The 22,710-nt window shown below is 58.4% G+C and overlaps 1 protein-coding gene, 1 long non-coding RNA gene and 1 other non-coding gene across 5 annotated transcripts; 1 reads left to right on the top strand and 2 right to left on the bottom strand.

The window, feature by feature from the left end:
• Nucleotides 1-675: 675 nt before the first annotated feature.
• Nucleotides 676-11,918, top strand: ST6GALNAC2 (ST6 N-acetylgalactosaminide alpha-2,6-sialyltransferase 2). The gene is given in 12 exon segments (XM_075169915.1): nucleotides 676-946; nucleotides 949-1,195; nucleotides 1,197-1,349; nucleotides 6,911-7,003; nucleotides 7,119-7,176; nucleotides 7,831-8,005; nucleotides 8,803-8,968; nucleotides 9,053-9,191; nucleotides 9,357-9,460; nucleotides 9,620-9,703; nucleotides 10,329-10,428; nucleotides 10,646-11,918. Coding segments are annotated over 12 exon segments (1,542 nt in total). The 5' UTR covers nucleotides 676-891; the 3' UTR covers nucleotides 10,814-11,918.
• Nucleotides 11,919-12,791: 873 nt separating this feature from the next.
• LOC142091083 (uncharacterized) lies at nucleotides 12,792-16,331 on the bottom strand. 3 transcript variants are annotated; one of them, XR_012676703.1, is made up of 6 exons: nucleotides 16,257-16,331; nucleotides 15,386-15,482; nucleotides 14,279-14,368; nucleotides 13,452-13,522; nucleotides 13,030-13,169; nucleotides 12,792-12,865 (listed from the first exon to the last, which is right to left on the bottom strand). It is a non-coding gene; the product is annotated as an uncharacterized LOC142091083 (long non-coding RNA). The 3 variants fall into 3 exon arrangements; XR_012676704.1 differs by lacking the exon at nucleotides 16,257-16,331 and adding an exon at nucleotides 15,651-16,017; XR_012676705.1 differs by lacking the exon at nucleotides 16,257-16,331 and adding an exon at nucleotides 15,763-16,016.
• Nucleotides 15,558-15,632, bottom strand: LOC142091210 (small nucleolar RNA R38). The gene has a single exon (XR_012676731.1). It is a non-coding gene; the product is annotated as a small nucleolar RNA R38 (small nucleolar RNA).
• Nucleotides 16,332-22,710: the final 6,379 nt, after the last annotated feature.

The following is a 22,710-nucleotide window of genomic DNA, read 5'->3' on the forward strand; positions in this document are numbered from 1 at the left end:
TGGGGAGGGGCTGCAGGTGGGTGACACCCTCGGGCAACGCGTTGTGGGTGCTCGGGGGGCCGCGGGCACAGGGCCGAGGGTTTGGGTGGAGCAGGGCTCGCGGTGCTGCCGCTCCCTGAGTCTGGTGGCTTCCTAAAAATCCAACCCCTTCGAAATCACTGCAGATCGACTGAAAACGCTCTTTGCCTTGCCGAGTCCCTTCCCCCGCTGTAACAAACATTTTGGTATGCATTTGGTATCCCTTTAGTTCGCAGGGCTGTTTTCTTTGTTTAGATGAGTTTAACTAAAGTAATGTCGAAACATTCTTTCAAAAAAGAAACCGAAGCACTTCCCTTCCGAAAGTGTCAAAATGCTTCATTCGGATTTTCCCAAAAACTCCCCAAACCCGTTTTTCCTTTCCCCCAGCCCAAACTATTTGTCGAACTGGGCACAAAGCTCTGAACGGTTTCGTTTGCTGCAAAACCACGGTGTGGGGGAGCGATCTGCTCAGCCAGAAAGCGGGGCAGGGACCCGGGGGCAGCACCCCACCAGCGTCCCCCCTTTTGCTCCAGATGTGCTGCTGTGGCGGCGGGTTTGCCTGCGAGCGGCGGGGAGCGGCCGAGCTGCCAGGGGCACCCCAGGGCCGCTGCCCGGCCCAGCTTCGGGGCCTGCCGTTCCTGATAAAGTTCGGAAAACTCCTAATAAACAGCAGACGCGCTCGGCCGTGGCTGCAGCGTGGGGCCGCGGGTGTGGGCTGTGGGTGCTGCCTGTTGTGAAGCAGCCGGTCAAGGCACATGTTTTAGAACAAGAAAGTTACCGGAAGGGGAACCGCCGTGCTTTGTGAGCTGTAGGTGGGTGGCATGAAAAGGAGGGGGGGAAAAAAAAAGCGCATTTCCCTGCCGGTCTGAGTAAATGTTTAATCCCCAGCTCGCAGAAAAAAGCAGCTCAAAAGTGCTTTTTTTTTCAGCAAGTCAGCCTGGTGCCTCCTCCCTCCGGCTCACACCCTCCTCCCGCCGCTCCGGAGGAATATCCCAGCCTGCTCCAAGGTGCAGCCGGGCTCGCGGGGCGGGACGGAGCCGGGCCGGGGCGGTGTCCGCACCCACCGGGCCGGGGGGGGAGGAGAGGGGCCGGGGGAGGAGGAGAGGGGCCGGGGGAGGAGGAGAGGGGCCGGGGGGTCTGCGGGCCCCTCGCAGGCGGCGCTGGCTCCCACGCTGCCGCGCAGCTCCGGCGGTGGAAGTGCCCGGGATGGGGTCCCCGCACTGGAAGCGGCTCTGCCTTCTGCTCCTGGCGGGTTTAACATCCTCCCTGCTCCTCTACGGCCACTACTACGCTACGATGGAGTCGCCCGCCAGCCAGAGGATGGTAGCCAGGTAAGGGGGGCCGGGAGGCAGAGATGTGCAAATCCAGCATTGGTACCATGCGCTGGGATGGGGAGGGGGAATTGGGGTGCCGTGCGGGCCCCCTAGTGCAGGTTATCCCAGCCGTGCCCCCGGTGTTGGCTGGTTGGAGAGATGTGCCTGCAGCAGGCTCTGCCCCCCCCCCGAGGTGTCCTGGCACCGGGTCCTGCCCGCGGCCGCCCGCCGAGCCCAGGGGTGCCCAGAGCGGGACCCCGGGGCCGTGGGGGGCTGCAGGGGTCCCTGCGGGGGTTCAGCCCATCACAGTGCAAAGAAGCCATTGCTGGGTCCAGGGACGGGTGAGGGTGCTCAGCCTCCGGCAGGATCAAACCCCCTTCAGCAGCCCGCCAGACCCTCTGCGAGCCCCGAGCGTCCCCGCGGGGCTGATTTAGGATCGGAGCCTGATCGTCCTGGGGGGAGTTTGGCCCCCGTGGAGCTGCACGGATCCCCCCCACCGCAGGGGCAGGGCATGGCCGCCCACAGCCCCCCCGCAGCTCCCCCCCCCGCTGCAAACTCCCAGGGGCTGCGACATTTCCCAAACTCCAGCAATTTGCATCTCCCCCTTTGCGGTCACATCTGCCTTCCCTGCATCCTCCAACCCCCCCAAGTCCCCTCCTGAGCCTCCCCGGTGCCAGGCGGACGAAGGTGCTGGGGTCCCCCCGGGAGCCCCGGGGAGCGTGGCTGAGCGGGCAGGGCGTGAGGGAGCCTGCACAGCGCTTGGCTGCAGGACCAGCCACCCTCCTCTCCTGCGAGCATCAGGTAATGTGCCAGGAGAGTGCTTCGGGTGTCCCTCGCCCCCACGCTGGGTGCTCTTGGGTGCCGTCGGTGCAACAGAGCCCAGCTGCCTGGGTGCTGCCCGGGAAACGAGGATGCTGTGGGGACCGGAGCCGGTCCTGCACGGGGTGAGCTCAGTGCGGCCAGATTTGCGCTGGGAGTTGCTGGGGATGCAGCTGGCTGGGCTGCCCTGGGGTCCAGCCGCTCTCTCTCCCCCAGCTGGGAGCCAGGGGCTCTCCTTGCCCCCTCCTGTCCTGCCCGGGGCAGAGTTCCCCTCTCCTGCCGGGCTTGCGGAGCAGAAGTATCCCCAGCAGCCCGGGCAGAGGTTGGCTGTGTCCGCTCTCGGCCATGCTGGGTGAGCAGCGGTGCTGGCAGCAGCAGTGTTGGCCCATACTGCACGGCACTCGGGGCAGGTTGCGGCTGGCATGCAGAGCAGCTCCCCGCAAAGAGCTTGATCTCCATGAGAGGGGAAACTGAGGCCCACGAAGGCAGCAGGACGTGCCGAAGGACCACGCTGGAGCTGGGAATGGAAACCAGCCGTGCTCTGGCACCGGGTCCGTGGCCCATCCCGGGAGCAGGGTGCAGAGGAGACCCATGGGATGGGAGGTGGGAGCGGGTTCCCCCCAGCACATGGCAGGCTGCAGGTAACTCAGCACTGCCTAACCCTGCCTGGACCTGCCCCAGCCCCGGCTCCCCCGCCGCAGAGCCAGCCCAGGCTCCTGCCCCGCGACCGATGGGACTGAGGGTCAGCTCGTCCAGCCCCAGAGAGGAGCCCAAGGCGAGGTAACGGGGAGCTGCCCTGCACTCCAGAGCTCTCCTGGACTTTTCCTCTTGGCTTTAATCCAACCGCTAAAGCTAGACCCAAACCAGAGCGAGTCCTGCTCGCTCGGATTCCCTGTGTTTACAAACACGCTGCCCCGTGACTGCTGTTTGTCCAGCCTGAACCACGCACCCGGAGGAATCGGCGCTGCCCTGCCAATGGATGCGGGGCTGAGTCCAGCGGTGAAACCGGGATGGCCGGTGTTTCGCACGGCTGATGCGCCATCGCAGAGCACACGCTTCCCGCTCTGCCTGCCGTCGGGGCAGAAAGGGAGGGTCGGGGACGCTCACGCGTCGGTGCAAGCGGCCACGTTTTGGCGGGGAGGTTTGTGTGAGCAGTGTCTCCATGCAGACTTACAGGGGCACAAAGGGGGTCGGGAGGAAGCTGACCCCCCGATTGATGCTGGCTGCTGCCAGCACCAAATCACCCGAGGGCCAGATATCCACGGCAATGCTGAGTCCTCTTCCAGTCCAGCACAAAGCTGGTGGCAGCGGTGAGGCCCTTATGGAGATGGGCAAAATGCCCCCGTCCCCGCAGAGCCGGCCACCCTGCGGTCAGCGGGGCTGCAGGGAGCCGAATCCCTAGAGCCCCCAGGGTTCGGCTGGGCACAGCCCCGTCCCGCTCCCTGCCCGGCCATCTCTCCGAAACCCCACCGGCGAGCTGCTGGCACCGCTTGAGGCTTTATTATTAGTGCAGACGGGAGCTCTGCCCAGCCTCGCCATGCCGCTCTGGCTCTGCGCTGGGGGAATATGCTTTCTGGAGCTCGGCCCTTCGCAGTGGGATGGAGCAAACGCCTTCCGAGTGCGTGTTTGCGTTGCTGCTTCAGCTCCCTCAAATGGCTCTGAGGGGCCCTGGGAGTGTTTGCCGAAGATAAGGCCGGAGTATGTGCTCACAACGCTCATACAAGGTGTTATCGTCTGGAAACAGGGGGTGGCCGTGGACCAGAGACGTCATATTTGTGAATGCCACGGCGGTACGCAGGCTTGGCTGGCTCCACTGCCTTGGCCGGTGCCGGGGCAGCCACGGGCCGCTCCTTCCCCGGAGCCCCATTGTGCATCGGCCGGTCCTGGGGAGGGTTGTCATCTTCTGAGTCAACCATGCATCACGAGGTGCTTCGCCACATCCTGGCGGGTGACGTCAAAGCGTTTGGCTCCCCAACGCGCCGCTGAGCTTCCGTCTGGTGGGGGGGCCCAGCAGGGTTTGGGCAGTGGCCACAGCCAGGACGGCTGCCACGACGCTGGGGAGATGGCTCCGGCACCCACAGCTGGGATGCGAGTGCAGGGAGGTGCTGACACAGGGATTGCATTTATCAGGTCCTGGAAGAAGCGATGAGCAAGTGCCACGCACCGTGTCTGGCCAGGGGTGGAGGTGGTCCCAGCTCCCATCGAACGCCAGCAGGAGCCAACCTGCCGGGCTGCCTGTGCCCACCCCGCTCCAGCCAGCCTGAGCCCCCCGGGTGCTCCCGCAGCATCCCCGCCAGTTCGGAAAGTAGCACAGCACCCTCCCGCTGCCGGTGCTCGGGTCTTTGCCTTGTCCTGGGATGAGCCAGGGAAGGGGAAGGAGAGGGGAAGGGAAGGGTCTGTACCAAGGAAGAGCTTGGGGGGCTGGGGAGGGGCTGGCTGGGCAGGGATGCGCAGCTGGGGCTCGTGAGCCCGACGGGGCCGGGAGAGGCTCTTTGTGTGTGGCTCCCGGGCAGCACGAGCTGGGGCATGGTGTGTGGGGGTAACGGCTTTTGGGGCTTGGTGGTGGCTGTGCAGCCAGAAAAGGGTGGGTGGCCAAACCAGGGGCTTTGGGTGCAGGGGGGGGTGCGGCTCTGGGCAGCTCGGTGCTTTGCAGGAGCTGGTTCTGGCTCTGGGCTTGGAGCAGGGAGGTTTCTTCGGGCCCTGGTCCGTCGTTCAGGTGCTGGTAACGTCGATAAGCTCCTGCTCGCGAGGCACGTGGGATCTCCCGCGTCGTGAGACGGAGGAGGCGAGCAGGGCTGGGGCGGCTCGCTGAGGCTGAGCTCCCTTCGTTGCAGCTACGCTGACTCAGCGCAGAGCTCTCCTTGTAGCTGCTGCGGGACTCTTGCATGGGCGAGCTCTGCTCCGGCCGGCGTGCGCTGCCTGTCCCCGGCAGAGATGGGCTGAAAGAGCAGCCTCCAGCGTAACCGCAAGGGCTCGTGCAGCCTTTGGATGGCCTTTCCCAGCCGGTGCCCCGCTGCGCGCAGACCCTGCCAGGGCAGCTCCGCTCCCGTCCGCGAGCCGAGGGAACAGGCAAGTTTGGTCGGGCTGGGTTTATTTAGATGCTCGCAGTGATAACACCAGAAAGGCCCTGCAGAAAGCTGCAGCTCCGGCATCTCCCCGGGATGGCTCAGTCCCACCTTGGTGGACCCTCCTGGGGACTTGCCCTCCCTCCTCTCTGCCAGCTCGGGTGCTGCCGGGATGAGCCTCAGGGATGAGCTGGTGGCTGCAAGGGGAGGTGGGGGCAGCGCCGTGCCCGACGCCTCTGCGGGCTCTGGGGCCAGCCCCGGTGCCAGCGCTCCTGTGCTGTACGCAGCAGGACGGCTCTTGGCACGTGTTTGGAGAGCAGGATGCGGCCCCGGGGCAGGGCTGAGCCCGGGACCTTGTCCCTGGGCTGGAGCGTGTGTGTTGAATGGTGGGGGCTCTGCAGGGCAGCAGCTCTTGCTGGGGAGCTGCCTTTTTATGGGACACCGAGGCAAGACGCACTGGCTTGATTTGGAAAGCTGCCCTGCTCCGCTGGCAGTGCTCAGCCCCCCACGCAGCGGGGACGCCTGCGCCCCTGGCATCCCCTGCCCAGAGCTGGTGGTGCTGGGATGGTGCAAGGAGGGAGCTGGGACTAAAGCCCCCTTGGCCCTGACTCCCCGTCCACGCCTGGGGAGATGCTCCAGCGCCCAGGCAAGGCGCTGGGCTGTCCCCCCGTGTCATGCCGTACCCCCGGGGTGGCACGGAGCGGGGTTTGGGTGGCAAACGGGTCTGGATCCGCTCCCGGGCAGGGCTGCGCGCGCTGCTGGTGTCGACAGGGGCCGTGTTGGGGACGGAAACCCAGCGCCCGCTGCGCCGGGCAGCGTCGCGCCGGCGGGGGCCGGGGGGGAGGCAGAGCTCCGCTCCCCACCTGCCCCTACCTGTCCCCGGGCTCCCAAGCAGAGATCCCGTAACAAGGGGGCCCTTGTCTCCTCCACAGTACCCCCCTTCTGGCCTGAGCACCTGCCGGCTGGGCTGGAGGCGGCGCCGGGGGGCTCTGAAGGGCCCTTCTGTGCGGGGATGAATGGGAGCCTGTTCCCCTCCGGTGGGCTCCCACCTCCTGCTTGCCAGGCTGCGACCCTGCCCGCCCCCGGCCCCCAGCCCCGCACCCCCCCGGGAGGCCGGGTCTGCTCTGCCTGGCCCCGCGGGGCTCGGGGCACCCCGAGGTGCTCAGGGTGGGAAGCCCTCTGCCTCTGTCCCCCAGCGCTAAATGAAGGACCAGGGCAGGCCCCGTGGCAGAGGGGGGTTCCGCACACCCCGAGAGCCTCCAGATCCCAGTTGCCGATTGCTTCTCCAGTATAGCAACTAAATCTGTCCTGCCGGCCTGCCCAGCTTCTCCCAGCCCTGTCCCCCTCGGGCTGGGGAAGGGTGGGATGGTGGGAAGAGCCGGGGAGGCCTCGGCAGGGTCCCCCCAAGGCTGCAGGCTGGGCTGGGTGCGGTTTTTGGTACGTGGGGGTCCTGGAGTTGGGACCCACCAGGGGACGGCGGCTGCTTTCTGCATAAACCCAGTATTTTGCAAATCCGTGGCTCTCCGCGTGCAGAAACGCGCGCAGACGGGGGTGGGTGGGCACGGGCAGCGGTGGAGGGGAGCCGAGTGGAGGTGACGTGGTCCTGCCCCGCGGCTCTCGCAGGTGGGGGGGTGTCGGGGTGCGGCGGCTCAGGGTCGCCTCCCTGGCTGAGCCCCCACCGGCTTCTCCTCCCAGCCTGCTGCAGCCGGAGCCGCTGGTCCTGGCTCCGCCGGGGACGTCGCGCCGAGCCAGCAGCCGCAGGTGGGCCCTTGAAGGCGGCTTAGAGAGGTAAGGGGGGAAGGCGTGCGCAGGGGCCTGAGCTGGGACACCCTGCCCACAGTGGGGTTCCCCGCTGCCCAAGAGACGGATTTTTAACTCCGCTGTACATTTCCCCCCCTTCCAGCGAGAAGTCCTCCAAGCCTTCCGCCGAGCTGGAGGAGCCCAAGCCCGGCAGAGAGCAGGTAATCTGTAGCACGGTACAGTTAGTGTCCCCAGAGCCCCCCCCTGCTGGGTTTTGGTGGTTGAACGTCTGTGGGGGGAAGCTGAGGAGGAGCAGCAGCCGCTGGAAGGGGTTTTGTGTGTGTGGAGGAGCAGCCTCCTCCGCCCCTGGACGCGGGTCTCCCTGAGCCTCCCTGGTGCGGTTGCAGCACCTCCCGGAGCAATTCCCCAATGTGGAGCTTGGAGCCAGCGTCACCTGCTCCCTCCAGCCCTGTGACGCCTGGGCCACCAGCCTGGGCTGGTGACTCGTGAGGATGGACCCAGGCGCTGGGAGGGACCGGTCCTGGGTGCTGGGCTGTTCTCCTGCAGCAAAGGCCTTTAGCGAGGTGCCCACGCTAGAAGATGCTGAGACTTTGACAGGGCTCGTGCCCTCGGGTGACTCTGTAAGCCCCGGCCCTCCCAGCCCCGCTGAGCTGGGTACCAAAGGGTGTTTTGCAGCTGGGGAAACTGAGGCACGAGGCAGTGCCCTGCCTGGGTGACCCAGCAGAACATGTGATGGACAAGGAGCATTTCTGTCCCTGGGTTTGTCCCCTCCTCGGTGCCTGCTGAGGGGTGGAGATGTTGGATGGAAGGTAGACCCAGGCTGGAGGCTGAACCGAGGTCTTCCTCCCCGCCAGCCCAGCACGTGCCCCCGCTCAGTGATGGCCAGAGCAAAGGCAGACCCCAAGTTTGGAGAGATCTTCCGCTTCAACACCCCCATGCTGATGTGGGACCAGCACTTCACCCAAGAGACCTGGGACAGGCTGAAGACACGACACGTCCCCTACGGCTGGCAAGGCTTGTCCCGCGCAGGTACGGACCCAGGCGGCATGGGGGTGGCAGCAGATGGGGCGAGGGGGCGATGGGAGGGTGCGGGGCAGCTCGAGCGGCCCGGGGAGCCCAGCAGAAGGGACTGAAGAGGTGGGGCAGGCAGAGAAGCCCTGCAGAGGAGCCGGGGACCTTGATTTCTCCCCACTCCGCCTCCCGGGGCGCGGGGCGGCGGGGACAGCTTTGCAAACGCCGCTTGCTGCATCTTGTGACATTTTCCCCGAATAAAAGCTCCAGTGTGTGCATGATTATTAACTGGGGCCGGAGGAGCTCGGACAACCCGCTCCATTGTTGTGGATGGAGATTGTTTCCCTTCCTACCCCAAACCCACTCTCTGCTCTCCCCGGCAGCCGCTGGCTTCAATCGCTGGGCTGGGAAGTGCTGGGGACAGTGGGGGGGTGAACCGGTGGCAGTTGCAAGGGGACATTGTCAGGAGGAGACGTGGCCAGCGCAGGCAGCAGCGTCCGCAGGGCTGGGGCTGGAGATGTCCAGATGTGTCCCCGTGCCTTGCACGGCCTCGGGCCGCGGTTTGGAGTGGGCTTAGGTACGTGGGGGGCTGCGAGGGGGCCGATGCCCAACCTGGGAGAAGAGGGTCTGGCTGGTGTCCCCCCATCCCACTTGTAGACCCTTCTCCTGCATGTGGATGGCGTGAGCTTTCTTGTGTGCTGCTCCTGGGTGTGATCTTGCACGAGCTTGTCCGTGCATGCTGTTGCACACTCGTGCTCACGCGGGCTGACGCACACCTTTTCCCCGCTGACCGGCCCCATCCTGCTCCGTTCCAGCGGTGGGCAGCACCCTCCGGCTCCTCAACGCCTCCGCCAACAGGCGCCTCTTCGACAGGGACGCCTTCCCGGGGGGCTGCGTCCGCTGCGCCGTGGTGGGCAACGGCGGCATCCTCAACGGCTCGCGGCAGGGCAAGGCGATCGATGCTCACGACCTGGTCTTCAGGTGAGGACAGGTCCTGGGCAGGATGGGGCCACGGGTGCTGGGGAGTGGCTGGCCCTGGACACGCGTCCTGCCCTTCTCCTGCAGGCTCAATGGTGCTGTGATCAAAGGCTTCGAGGAGGACGTTGGGACCAAGATCTCCTTCTACGGCTTCACGGTGAACACCATGAAGAACTCCCTCATCGCCTACGAGGAGTACGGCTTCACCCAGATACCACAGGCCAAGGTGAGAACTCAACGGCTTGTTGGGGAGGTGACCCCAAATTGTCCCCTGAGGCTGGGCTTGCCCCCCAAACCTTCTCCCCGTCTCAGGAGCCCTCAGCCCTCGCCCCGCTGGCATGGGCAGTACCGCAAAGCCCCCCCAGGCGCCACGTCTGTGTCCCCGCTGCAGGACCTGAGGTACATCTTCATCCCCTCGGACATCCGTGACTACGTGATGCTGAAGTCAGCCATCCAGGGCAGGCCGGTCCCCGAGGGCTCGGACAAGGGGGATGAGTGAGTACCCCCCCAAGAGCCCCCAGCACCTTCAGTGATGCCCCGGAGGGAGCATGACTTGCCTGCCCTCAGCCCGCACCTGTCCCTGGTGGGGCAAACCCCAAGTAGCCCCACGACTCCCGTGACACGAATCCTGCCCTTCTCCCCGCCCCGCTGCAGGCCGCAGAAGTATTTTGGACCGGAGGCATCTGCAGAGAAGTTCAAGCTGCTGCACCCTGATTTCTTGCAGTACCTGACAGCGAGGTGAGGATGAGGAGGACCGCGGCTGCTGCCCGGCTCTGCTCCGGGCTGGGCTCAGACCGCCTGCCTGCCACCACTGCTCTCTCCAGTACAGACCGGTGGCTGTCCAGCAGCAAAACGCAGTCCCAGTCCTCCCCAGGCACTGGAACCACCTCTGTCCTGCTCTCTGCAGACAAAGCAGAGATTTGTCCCCTGCCGCTCCCATTCACTGCAGCACAGCTCACATCCCCTGCTGGCCGGGAGGCTCCCACAGCCTCCCCGTGCTCACCTCGCCTCCCATTTCCCAAAATAAATTAAATTTTGTCCTAGTCTAACAGGAGCAGAGGTAGGGCCCAAAGGGATTGTCTTTTCCAGCCTTTCGTGAAAGCAGGCGCCTGGGCTGGGGTGAGTTCGAACAGCAGGGAGGTGCCTTTCAGCAACTTGCAGCGAACGAGCTGAACCTTAGTAGCAGCCATCAGAGAATCCACACAAGCGCTGCATTTCGCTTGGTGCTCCTGCCTTACTGGGCACCGGCATCACCGAGCGCGTGGTGGGGGCTGGACAGGCGCCGGGTGCTGCTGGGTCTGGTGCTGGGGCCGCGGTGCCGTGCCGGCTGAGAGCCCCCCCGACGCGCTGCATCCGCCGGCAGGTTCCTGCGGTCGGAGCTCCTGAACACGCAGTACGGCTCGCTCTACATGCCCAGCACCGGCGCCCTCATGCTCCTCACCGCGCTCCACACCTGCGACCAGGTAAGAGGCCGCGGGGCCACCTTCCCCCTGGGGACCCCGCTTTGGCTGCTGGGGGCTTGTGACCAGCTGCTGTAAGACTCCTGGTGGGGACCAGCACGTCCTGGTGGCTGTCCTGCGTGTGCCACCCCCTGGCCCCGGAGGGGTGGTGGCGCATGGAGCACCTTAGGCTGAGCCCTAACCCCATCCTCGCCCGTCTGTCCCACCTCCCTTGCCGCAGGTCAGTGCCTACGGGTTCATCACCGCCAACTACGAGCAGTTCTCGGACCACTACTACGAGCTGGAGAAGAAACCACTGGTGTTTTATGCCAACCACGACATGATGCTGGAGGCAGCGCTGTGGAGGAGCCTGCACCGAGCAGGGATCATGACCCTCTACCAGCGGTGAGGCCGGGCGGTGGTCCACGGGGGCAAGTCCAAGGACTCCTGTGGCTCTTCTCTTTCCCGAAGGCCACGTTCTCCCTCCCGAGGGCTCTCCCCAGCTGGCCGGCCAGCCCAAGGAGCAGAGCCTCCGCACCGCAGCGGTGGTGGTGGTAAGGGGCAAGCTGAAGCTGGTGTAGGGAAACGCTGCATTTCCTCAGGGATCTCTGGCAACTTGTTTCATGGTTCAATGTGATTTGGGGCACCAAAAAGCACCACAGCATGTGGCTGTGACCTCCCAGCCCCACGAACATGGCTGGGAAGCGCTGGAGGGGCAGGGCGATGCTGGAAGAGGATGCTGGAGATGTGTACGTGCAGCTGGAAGATGCCCTTCACCTTGCCGTCACGCCCCAGCTCAAATGCTCATCACCATGGTGTGACCGCAACAGGCACGATGAATCCTTGGACTGGAGGCTGGATCGTCCAGCCAACAGGCAGGTGGTGTGCTTGGAGAACACCTCCCTCCAGAGAGCAGAAAGCCCGAACTCCAGCCAGCTCTGGGTTGATGTGTGCCACTCCCCAGAAGGATCCGTTTGCCTCCGCCATCAGCGGGAAGGCCAGCGGCTTGGCTCCCCTCTCCTGCGAGACGCACAGCGTGCCGTCACTTTCCCCTTCTCCAGGCCATGGTGTTTTCAAACAAGGAAGGGTCTTAAAAGCCATCAGCTGAGGGTAGGGTGACTGCAGCTCGGCTGGGACACCAGAAACGCGGCGGGCCTTTGGGCACCCCGGCGGCGAGAGCTGCCCTACAGCCCCGCAGGTAGCGGGTTTGTTGGGTTTTTCTTGCACAGGGACCACGTGGTGTCCTCCAAGGCAGCCCCACGCCAGGTGGGTTAGGGAACCTGCTACCTCCTTGGGTGAGTCTAAGCGATCGTCACGCTCTTTTTTTTCCTCCCAAAAAAAAACCCGAGGGGGCTGAAGGTCTTGAACCCTTCAGGCACCCCGTGTAAGCCAGCGCTGGTAAGGAAGACCCGCTGGGGAGGCTACTCCAGCTGGGGGTGGCCGGAGGGTTGATACGGTGTAATGAGACACTCTTCCACTTTGCGTAATTACATAAATGTTGAATGATTGTTTTCCTTTATGCCTGTTTCTGTTGTTTTGGCAAATGGGGTGGGGGCAAGACCCCCTTCCTCCCGCAGCAGAGGAGCTGCAGCATGTGGTGGAGCGAGCCTTTGACTGGGGAACGGCCCGAGGCAGGGACGGGATGGGAGCGGGGTGGAGAGCTGGGCTGGCAGGGAGGCCTGGTGCCCGGGGCCAGCGGCCGTGCCGGATCTCTGGGAGCAGCTCTGAGCACAGCCTTTTTCTTGGGATGCTATTTGCTGTACGGCGGTTTACTGCAGAGATGGCAAGAGACAGCCTGGCCATGAGGCAGGGAACCCCAGAACCCCTCAAGCTCACGGCAGGCTCTTTCAGCCAGTTCAAAAGAGCATTACGAAAGATCAGTCTATAAGCCTGTCTCAGATGTAATCTCTAGCTTGGAGCCCATCTTGTGTTCCCAGGTCTCAAATTAACCTTTTTTTGCATCAGAGCCACCACACAATGGTACCAAGGCAGCCTGTTAGGCCTGTTCTTTTATTCACAAGCACTCAGCAAAACCTCTTTCATGACAAGAACGAGCCTGATCCTCACATCACCTGACCAAGACAGCACCAAAACCTCCTCGAACCAGCTCTGGCCAAGCCTCAGCACAGCCCATGCAGGTGACTTTGAACGTGGCAATCAGCGGCACTTTGACGCACAGGGCAAAAAGAACAGGTTTTAAACCTGACTGCTGCCACGGTGCAGCATCCTGCCAGGAATCCCATCCAGCTCATGGGCGGAGCTGTTGCCGCACATGAGGAACTACCACACGCACCCTCCTTTCCCATTTCAAAAAGGGAGGTTTTCTAGCCAAGGTGTAGCCTAGCCCTGGAGTTAAACACACTCAAAACCAACTTCAACTCCCAAGATTTTTCCTTATTTTATTCTGGAACAGAAGACAGCAGGGAACCACTTTTTCCTCCAGTCAGCTGTAGATCAGGTCCTAGCGGAAAAAAAGACAGTGTCAGAGCAAAGCAACTGTCAGCTGAAAAGTTCCTAATTTGCACTATTTTAATCTAGAGTACAGGTCTCAGGAGACAAAAACTTGCTCCCCCCAAGCCAATGGCACTAGTACCCAAATCCTCTTTGGCTTTATTGGGAACTTACCCGTGATGCGGTTGCAGCAACCACTGAGCAGCGAGGAGGAGCCTGCAGTTTCGCACAGGCGGCCATTTTACACCGTTCTGAATGACGTGTGAGGGGCCATCTGCAAGACCCACTCCAGAACAATCTTCCTTCTGCTCCTTCTAGAGTTGGGAGACACCACAAAGCAATGCTGTAACAGCTTTCCTAAACGAGTTTGTTCTGAAACAATTCCTGCCCCTCTCTATTCTCAAAGCACTGAGTAGCTTTTGCTTTTCCTATTTATCACCAGGCTGCCTCTTCGTGTTTTCCCCTTACTCCTTGGAAGCCAAAAGCCCCCACGTGCTCCTCCCAGTGACCGGTCCTACTCGGAACACAGCTGTATTGACAGAGCAACCAGCCTGACAGCTGGTTGGTAGCACCACTCCTTCCCTTTGCATACCAACCTTGATTTCTTAAGGAAGTCCACTGTCGTCAAGTTTGCCGGTTCAGCCTGTCAGTGAATGGTATTGATCTTCTGCAAACAAACACAAATTCTGTTAAATAAAGCGTGAAATTATTTAGCAGTATGCAGCTGATAGCTACCTGGAGACAAAGTGCTGTTACAGCATGTGTATTCAGTGACTGTGCACGACATGAGATAAAAATGCATTTCTTATCTGCCCTTCAACCTGCTGCTCTGCCTCACTGTTTGGACAAGCAACTTAAAAGCTCTTCACAGATCTAAACCATGCTATGACAACAGCAAGCAGTGCTTACAGTCCCTGCACTGAGCCTTGCCCTATCTGGGCTTCGGAGAGCGGGCTGCTGAACAGCCTGCGCGTACGGGATGGTGCTTGGGCTGCAGCTGCGCGTCGCAAGGACAGGAGGAAAGGGGACAGACGCTGCTTTTGCCTTACTGGTGCCACTCATGTCATCTGAGTCCTTGCAAGGGGTAGGGGACCCGATAAGGGGAAATACATAAGCCTCAGTGGACAGTTGTTTCTCCCTCACAGCCGAGTAGTCAGACAGGGATAACAGCACATCACAGGCTCAGCTTTTCTCCTGCCCTTGGCTATATAAACTCCTCAAGTTCTACAAAATTACATACAGTAAAGACACCCAGATGCCAACATGCTGATGACCAGTGTTCTTCCTGATGACTAGTATTTTTTCTGGTAAGCGTTCAAAGACTAGGTATTCTGCTCGCAGATGAGTCATGCTGCCTACAGATCTGACGTAATAATTAAAAAATTGAAAACAAGCAGCATGCAATACTGAAGCATTCTCTTACCAGCTTGAAGCCCAACTTAGCAGCTGCCCTCTTGCCAAAGCTGTCTTTGGGAGATGGTACAACCCCAGAACTCTGCAGGACGATTTCCTCCTAAATACAAGTTGCATGGAACACCGTTAGCAACCACACTTTAAATAGTCTGTCCACTCATTTCTTCTGCGCCCCTGCTGACAAAAACCAGCGCTGGGTCACAGAGCAAGAATTAAAGAGGAAGTTTTCCATTCAGACAGAAGCAATTTTTGTCTCGCAAACTTAGCAGAGAAGGAGACAAAGGAGCATGTTTGCCAGTGAGTTGTCTCGCTCAGAGACAAGAAACTTTGGGAGATGGATGCTATTTAAATCCTTGCTTAGGAAAAAAAAACACCAGCTCTGAGACTTTGGTGGTTTAGACCCTTTGTAGCTGTTTCAAGCAGACATCCTCCTCACCATCACACAGAAACATCTTAATACAACTCCCTCCTTCCACACAAGAATAATCCACTCATCTGGGATGTAAATTGTCTACAGGTTTACCTTGAGAAATGCATTTAAGCAGATGTAAGACAGACATGTCCTTCTAGGGAAGGATTCTTCAGGGCGTGTCCTTTCTTTGGTGTACGTGAACTGCACCTCCCCACTCCAGCAACCTGACGCAAGTTTGAAACTGCCCCAGTGCACCTCCAGGTAGGCACACCGACCAATTATTCTTTCACTAGGTCTATTTCTGTGACAAATACAGTTATGAGATGAGCTGTGTCAAGTGTCTCCGTAACGGGCTGTCATCCAATCCCTCCTACTTCTAATCCCTTCTACTCCTGCTCATCTTTGACCACACTGACAAGCAGGTGCTCTACTGGGCACCAACAACAGTAAAATTCCCATTCACTCTGTGCTGCCTTTCAACTTGTGCTCCATGGCAGCAAACAGCTGCACACTCAGGTGGCAGCTGCAACAAAGCTACCGGCTTGATTGGCTAAATTATATTAATCAAGCCACTGGGCTTTCATATCTCCTCCCAGTAGCCCCAGAGACACAGAAGGATATCATCTGACACAGCAGAATGAATCTTACTCCCATAGCCCAGCAACAAAACTAGACTCTGACAAGAGAGATGCTGATGTTTCTCACCATCGTGCAGCTGGTGCAGGTTTACTGTCAGTCCAGCGAAGGAACCAGCTTCCCAGGTAGGTGAGCGTTTTACCCTTGCTTGACGCCATGCCATGCTCTGAAAGAGGAACAGAGAGTTAGTTCATGTAACGGACCGTTCTTTTACCATTCTTTTACCTTTGTGTCTTTAATGCTGAGCCTCAGAGTCATGCTTCCACAGAGGAAAGATTAATTTCAGACAGGGATAACTTTATCATCACTAGCTCAGCCTCCAGAGCAGCCAAACCTGGGCCACGCAGGGCCGCCCCAAACACTCAAGCCTGTCCTTGACTCCGTGGTTCGCGCGCTCCTCGCCCGGGCAGCAACGACACCTGGTGGGTACGACTCGCCCCACTGACCTCCTTCTGCGTGGGTACTCGGTCAAGCGCGACGGGTGATGCTGGCCCGGCCCGCTAAACCTCGCTCCCTCGGGGTGCGCAAAGACAAGCCCCGGTACTGTACTGACGGCAACGCTCAGGCCGAGCCGTGCAGCTGCTGTGTTAAACGCTCTCCCACAGGCGCTGCTGGGGAAGAATCAGTACAAGCGTAGTCAAAAGCTGCGAGCCGAGCACCGCCCGGGCCAGGCCGTGCTGCCAGGAGCACCCCCCGCCCGGGGAGGGCCGGAGCCCCGTCCCGGCGGCGAGCAGCAGCCCGGCCTTGCCTCCCTCCACCCACCGTGGCGGGGGGGGGGGGGCACCATGACGTCCCCGCGGGCAGACATCGAGGCCTCGCCGCTCCCCTACAGACAGCGCGGTGGCGCGCAAGAGTGCCCCGCTCCCCCTCCCGCCGTCCCCGCGCCCCTCGGGGCCGCCGTGCCCGCGGATGGCTGGCGATGGCGGCGCACCCCACTCACCCCCTGCGGCCCAGCCGCCATGTCGAGCCGCAACGCCGGCGGAGAGGGAGGAGGGCGGGCTGCGCGCCCGCCAAGTCTCGCGAGAGGCGCGGGGTCTCATGGGAAGTGTAGTCCCGCCCCCCCCAGCGGGCCGCGGCCTCCACCGCCGGCCCTGCCCCGCGGCACCGAGCCCTCGGCGTGGGGGCGGGCCTGGGCCGAGAGAGCGGTGCCCGGGGAACAGGGCCCCTCCGCCAGGAGCTGTGAGCGGCTCCTTCGCTCCACCCCGCGTCTGCTGGGTGGGGATGCCGAATAAGCGAAAGACACAAGAAATAAGTGTGTGTGATTTAGGGTGAGGCCTGGCACTTGCAGAGGGCTCAGCAGCCGGTGCAGGGAAGCCACGGAGCTGGATGGGGTCAGCCTCGGCGGTACGGGCCCGTGGGCTCCGCACGCGGGGCTTTTGCACCGTCATGCAGCTCATTAATTGCCTTTATTCATTCTTCATGTGACCTGTTTACTAGGGAGACGCGCGTGATTGCACTTAGCAGGCTAAATGCTTCAAAAGGCTGAACAAGCATTAGCTCATGTAAGAAGGGGCACACTTCAAAAAGACTAATTAGCTGGAGACTGGGGATTAGTCAGAGATTAATTAGGAAATGTATGTGCCGTACTTTGAATATGTGATGCTTGCAGTATGTACTATGATTGTCCTTTGTTGTTAAAAACTGCCATGAAATCTATAGGATCCTGTTTAGCTTATGAACAATAACAAAGTGCAAACAGAACCAGGGGGAGGAAAAATAGGAATAGCTAATACCCACTTTCTTGCCCCAAAGCTTTACCCACCCTTGCGGTGAAAAGCTCCAGTGACTGGAAATGGAAAGCAGGCAAACCTGCGTCTGAAAGCGGAGAAGCCTGAGTACAGATGAAAGCCCTGTGTGTAAGCAGTGTCACCCCTGAAACGTCTGAGAAGTGGGGGATCCACGCTCCCTTGCGGTGTTCGAATCGAAGACGTGCTTGTGGAAAGTTGCCCCGTTCCCCACAGCGATAGCAAGAGTCAGCGTCCTACGCTGGCCTTGTGCGGCATGGCCAACTCATCTGTGTCTGACCTGGCTGAGCCTGTGAAAACAACACCTCGTGGTATCCTAAAGAGCGGAGTCCCCTGAGCTGGAGGGAAGCGCTGCCAAGGAGCTCCGTGTCTCTCTGCTCCTGGATTCCCTCCGACGTCAGGGAGACGGCTCCGCGCTGCTGCCCGCCCCTGTGCTCCGGGAGGCCCCTCTCTGGGCAAGGCAAAGTTCCCAGGGAAAGGCAGTGTGACTTCATGTTTATTTTTAGTGCCTGGATCCTCCTGGCCTTGTTCCTATTTTAGAACCTGATAGGTTTTTTTTTTCCCAGAGCATAGATTTAACCTGACTCGTGAGTCCTTTGCTCTCCAGAATGGCCCATGTTGTTTCTTAAGTCTCTCTTAAAAAGTCAACAGACTGCAAGAGGCACTTCTGTTTTTTTTACAGTGGTGCAAGACGACTGTAAAGAGATGCCAATGTGCTGTTAAAAATAAGCCCTTCCAACATAAGTGGCTGACTATGAGGTCTTCCCCAGCCCTCTGTGCCCTCCGCTAGCGGCAGAAAGCCCCGCAGGCTGCCCTGGCAGGTTGGGCAGGAGCCTGGGTGAAGCAGCCTGCAGCGAGTCCCATGCTCTGGCATGAGGATATGAGAGCTCCAGCGCCTTCCTGCCCCGCAGGAGCCTGTTGCACGGGTGTTTGGCCTGGTGGGAAGTCAGACGATGGTACAGAATGGCAGTAATTAACGCAGCCTTCATTGCAGCGGCCTTTGCTCTGTGAAAATGTGGCTGGCAGTCTGCCTGATTACTTTTAGCTTTCCGAATAAGCAAATACATAAAGCCCTGCAACTAGAATTAGTCCTTTAAGTCCTAAGGGACATAAGGTTTTTAAAATAAAACAAAACAACTAAAATCCCCCCTTGTGCAGAGTTCAGGTCCTGGAAGGAGAGAAGGTGTAGACCCAGATGTGCTGAGGGCTTTGCCACCATCTTGATTTTCGGGTGGAAGCTGCTCAGACCATAGAGTAACTGTCTACTTGTGCCTATAAATGGATGAACTCTGCAAGGTACCAAGTAATGAACTGACTCAACAATTAAAAGCTCAGGAGAATAGCACGAGCTAAGCGCACAGTAGGTTGGCTGTAATTATTCATGGTTGCAGTGCATAGATAATGTTTCTAAGCATATTTTAGAGGCAGAACAAAGACTCTGGATGAAGGGAGATGGTCGTCACCTCATCCATGCCCATGCTCTCTCAAATCTCTGCAACTTCAAGTTTTCTCAGCTCTCCCCTTTAGAGGGCGTCCATGTCACACACATCTTCGACGTGCAAACTTCAGCCGGGAGCTGCAGTTCAAGGCAAAGCCTCCCAGAGGTCAGCAGAACATGGTGGCTTTTCTGAAGAATCTGTGAACCTTCCTACGGGTGCGAAGGGAGTTACAGTCTGGTTTGAACAGTTCTGGTTGACCATATTCTTCTTCCTCAGGCAGTTGCGATGCTGCTCCCAAGGGCAATTTGGACATAATTTTGACACATTTCCTGTGACCAATCTCCATCAGTTACAGTATTTTCTTGCTCCAGTCTTTGAAAGGATTTCTGTTTGTGTTGAGCAAGTAAGGAAAGCTATTAAAAGGGCATGGAGATCTTCTACGTGTGAATGTTCTGGGGCTGCTCTCAACTTCCCGACAGAGGATCTGGAGGGGATTACTTCCTGCAGCAAATCATATGCTACATTAAGCCCCCATCTTTCTGCTTTCTCAAGGCGCTTCAGTATCTGTCCAGCAAAGCCACAGCATTACCCTCTACAAAGAAGTCTGAGGGTATTTGGTTATCCCTAGAGCAGATGACAGGAGAATAGGCGGAATATGTGACAGAGAAGCGAAAGGCAGAAGGACAAACAGAAATCAATGACAGAACCTCTCCAACTTTAGCTGGGCTTTGATCCCACGCTTAAATTGAAGGACAAGGTCTCCTCCCAGTTTCCCACCCTTTTCCCCCCTTGGCTGCCTGTAAGTCCCTCCAGGGAGAAACTCTCCATGCTTACTGACAGCAATTTGATTTCCTCTCGATTTCCCCCTCTGCGGGTCCTGGTCCCACCCTGCAGACAGGGTTCCACAAAGCCTGGAGAAACAAAGCATCCGTTCATTCAGAGACGCCCCACTGTGGTTATCATCTTCGACATATGGCCGGGGGAAGCAACCAGGGTATTTGAACACATTAAAAAGCGAGTCCCCCATTGCTAAATGCGTCTGGCAGGCACCAGCCCCCTGCATGGCTTGAGCGTACGAAGCGCGAGGAGACGCCGAGGTGCAGGGGGTAGCTGGATTGATGCTTGTCTCTGTTACATATGCTGTGTGCACAGCAGTGCACAAAGAACAGTCCCCTGGGGTACGGCTGGAGATTGCTTGCTGGTACTCCAGGTGCCAGACTTCTGAGAGAAAAGATCTGTAGTGTTAAAAAAAGCCTGCCACGAGGTCCCAAATCCTGGTGTCTGCCGCTTCAAATCAGTCCCAAGAAATACCAGAAAGGCTCTTCGGAGCTCAGTAGCAGACAAGAAACATCTTCCCACACAGGACAAGGCACACTGCAGACAAAATGTCCTTCCCTTCTCCCAGCAGCAAAGCTCTTAAGCCTCCATTTAATGTTAAATACACGCTTAAACCCGTTGCTCCTCAGCATGTCCTGTGTGCTTACGTCGAATTTTAGCAGGCTCAGAAATGGTCTGCTGTAACTGGGGCCTGTCTAAAGGCTGAACCTTGTACACTGAAAAACAAGACCTTTATCTTTACAGAATATCTGTGCAACGAAGGGATGGCTTTTCTGGGAACATGGTGGTATCTGCAGGCAGGGCTACGGTATGGATTCCTGCAGGTGGAGAACAGAAAAAGTTCCCTTTTCTCCTCCCAATGGTGCTGAACAGCAGAATTAATGGCAACTTCAGCCACTGACTGGATCGCGTCAGGTCTGATGTCCCAGCTAGGCAAAGTGACCATCTTGTCGAAGCTAGCCAGATTGCATTCACAGCTTCGTTCCTTGGAGGAGCTGATCAGAACAGAGCGCACACAACAAATTGTTCCGATTGCAGTGCATGCATGGATAAATCCTGGGGCCAGACATATGCACTTGTTGAACAACAGCAGTAGGAATCCAGCTTCTTCATGGATGAATATGTTTAATTAAAATATATATCCTCAGAGTATACCCAGAGATGGAAGATGTGTACAGCTACACAAACACACTCAAAGATGGTAGGAAAAACTTAATGCTGTAAGGCTAGTGAAACCAGGAGTAAGATTTCCATCACAGAAGGTCTTTAAGGCCAAGCTAGATAAAAAATTACCAGGAACAGAGAGTTGACCTTGCTTTGGGCAAAGAGATGGATCCTCTCTATTTTCTGTGTCAGCTTGAGAGATTAAAGGCATGGTAAGCAGAAAGGGAGTGAGTTGGTATAAAAATAGCTAGGCAATATTAATGAGGAACTTCTCAGGTCCTCGTTTATCACAAACAGTATTTCTGTTTGCCTGGATTACTCGGCCAACCAGCCGTTGATTCAGTCAAACCGATCTGCACTGTCATACAAGCAATATTTCATCTATCAAGCTTAGATACAAGAAATATGCTAGGCACGCACGGGGCAAACAAGCATATTCTTGCAAGTAATTAGCATAAGCTGCACTGAGGTCAAGTGGTTGTGTCAGAGCACAATACAAATTGTCAACATTTCTTCCTACTGAAGACTGAAAATGGAGAACTGCAAATGCCGTATCTCTGGCTCACCTCTTGCTTCCCCTCGTTTGTACTAGAGGAAGGAGATAATTGTTTTGAGGTGCTTTTAAGAATAGCATCTCTGCTAGTTTCGTTGCTTAGCGGGAAAGAACATGTTTAAATGATGAAAGGTCACATTATTTCAGGTCCTGTTAGGTCATTTTTCTTGCCCTTATGCAGGGGAAGCCGGCCGAATGCCTAATTTGACCAAGTTCAAAGTGGTAAAGTGAGGTCTCACTAGATTACAGAGGGTGGTCAGTTAGAGGCCTGCAGTTTTTCCTCCGGCTGAATGTAAGAAGATCTGTTGAGGGCACCTCCTGGTCACATCTCCCTGAGGGAGCCCTGCTGCAGGGCCTCAGACCAAGGGCCTTCCAGACTAATGTCGTTTTTCCAAGAGGTGCCCAAAGTGGACAGTGCAAGAGCGGGGCCATTACATATGATACATCTCCCAGTACCCTACCAGCCGCCAACCATTTGAGGGTGCAGACTTCGAGAGCTGGATGTCAGTTCAGTGCCTCCACTAATGGGTTTTCTCTGGAATGGAGGTTTTGGTAACGTTCTTTTCCATGAACTTGCCCAGTTGCCCTGTGAACCCGTAGCAGCCATTCCCTCTGGTGGGGAGGACTTGCACAGGTCAGCCCGTGCTGTGAGAAGGACCAGCTTCCTTTCATTTGTTCTGTGTCTGGCTCCTGTCAGTTTTGTTGATGGCCCCAAGTGCTTGTACAGGAAGAGACCATCAATGGTCCTTCATCCCCACCCTGCCTGTGCGGGCAGAACTTATGGATCTACTTATCCTTCCCTTCTCTTCAGGCTCCCAAGTCTGATCTCTTCAGAATAGATCAAAGAGTGAGGGTAGCGTTGTTTTAAACCACTAGTTTCCTACAGAATGTGATCTATCCACTTGCAGATGGCTTTTATGGTGTCTAAAGCCTCCCATGGATTAGCCCACAGTTGACTGTATAAACATTTTCTCTATCCCACATCCTGCTTCCACAGCATGTCTCGTACTCGCTTCTCTGTCCTTTCCGTCAGTCCAAACATCCTGCAAAAAGCCTCCAGCTCTCCTTGACAGTCTTCCTCACTCCTTCTCCCCCCGACATCCCCAGCCTCTGCCAGGTTGCAGATAAAACTCAATCAGCCCAACACAACCCCCAAATTCTTGGAGACCTGCCCACAAGGGAGAGACTCTTGTACCTTTCTGATTTAACTACCAACTGCTGCTTTGCTGTTGACCTAATGCTTCTGCTGTTGCATAAAGGTCGGTCTTTCTTCAGCCATCTCTCCCCCTGCACATTTCAAGCGCTCTCCTTTCTCCCTTCAGCTGTCATCTCGAGCAGCCCTGCTGCTGAAGGAGGTGGGCGGGAGAACGCGCGCCGCGGGAGATGGCTGATCTTCCATAGCACTTGTGCTCAGGGATGGGAGAACTCAGCCGCGGCAGCAGCATCCTCCTCCACCTCTCCTCGCCACATCACGGGGAGAAAGCCCCACCATGGCTGCCCGGCACAGATGTGTGCACCAGCACCGGTGTGCGAGCTCTGCGGCTTGGGGAGTGCTGCTGGGGGCTAGAGAGGGGGCTGTGTGGTGGGAGCTGGACATACACCCCCTTATCTAGCAAACCAGGGCTGCACTTGCCGGCACTCCTCCCGCACAGACAC

Source organism: Calonectris borealis, chromosome 20 (assembly GCF_964195595.1).
Source record: "Calonectris borealis chromosome 20, bCalBor7.hap1.2, whole genome shotgun sequence".
NCBI classification, from domain to species: domain Eukaryota; kingdom Metazoa; phylum Chordata; class Aves; order Procellariiformes; family Procellariidae; genus Calonectris; species Calonectris borealis.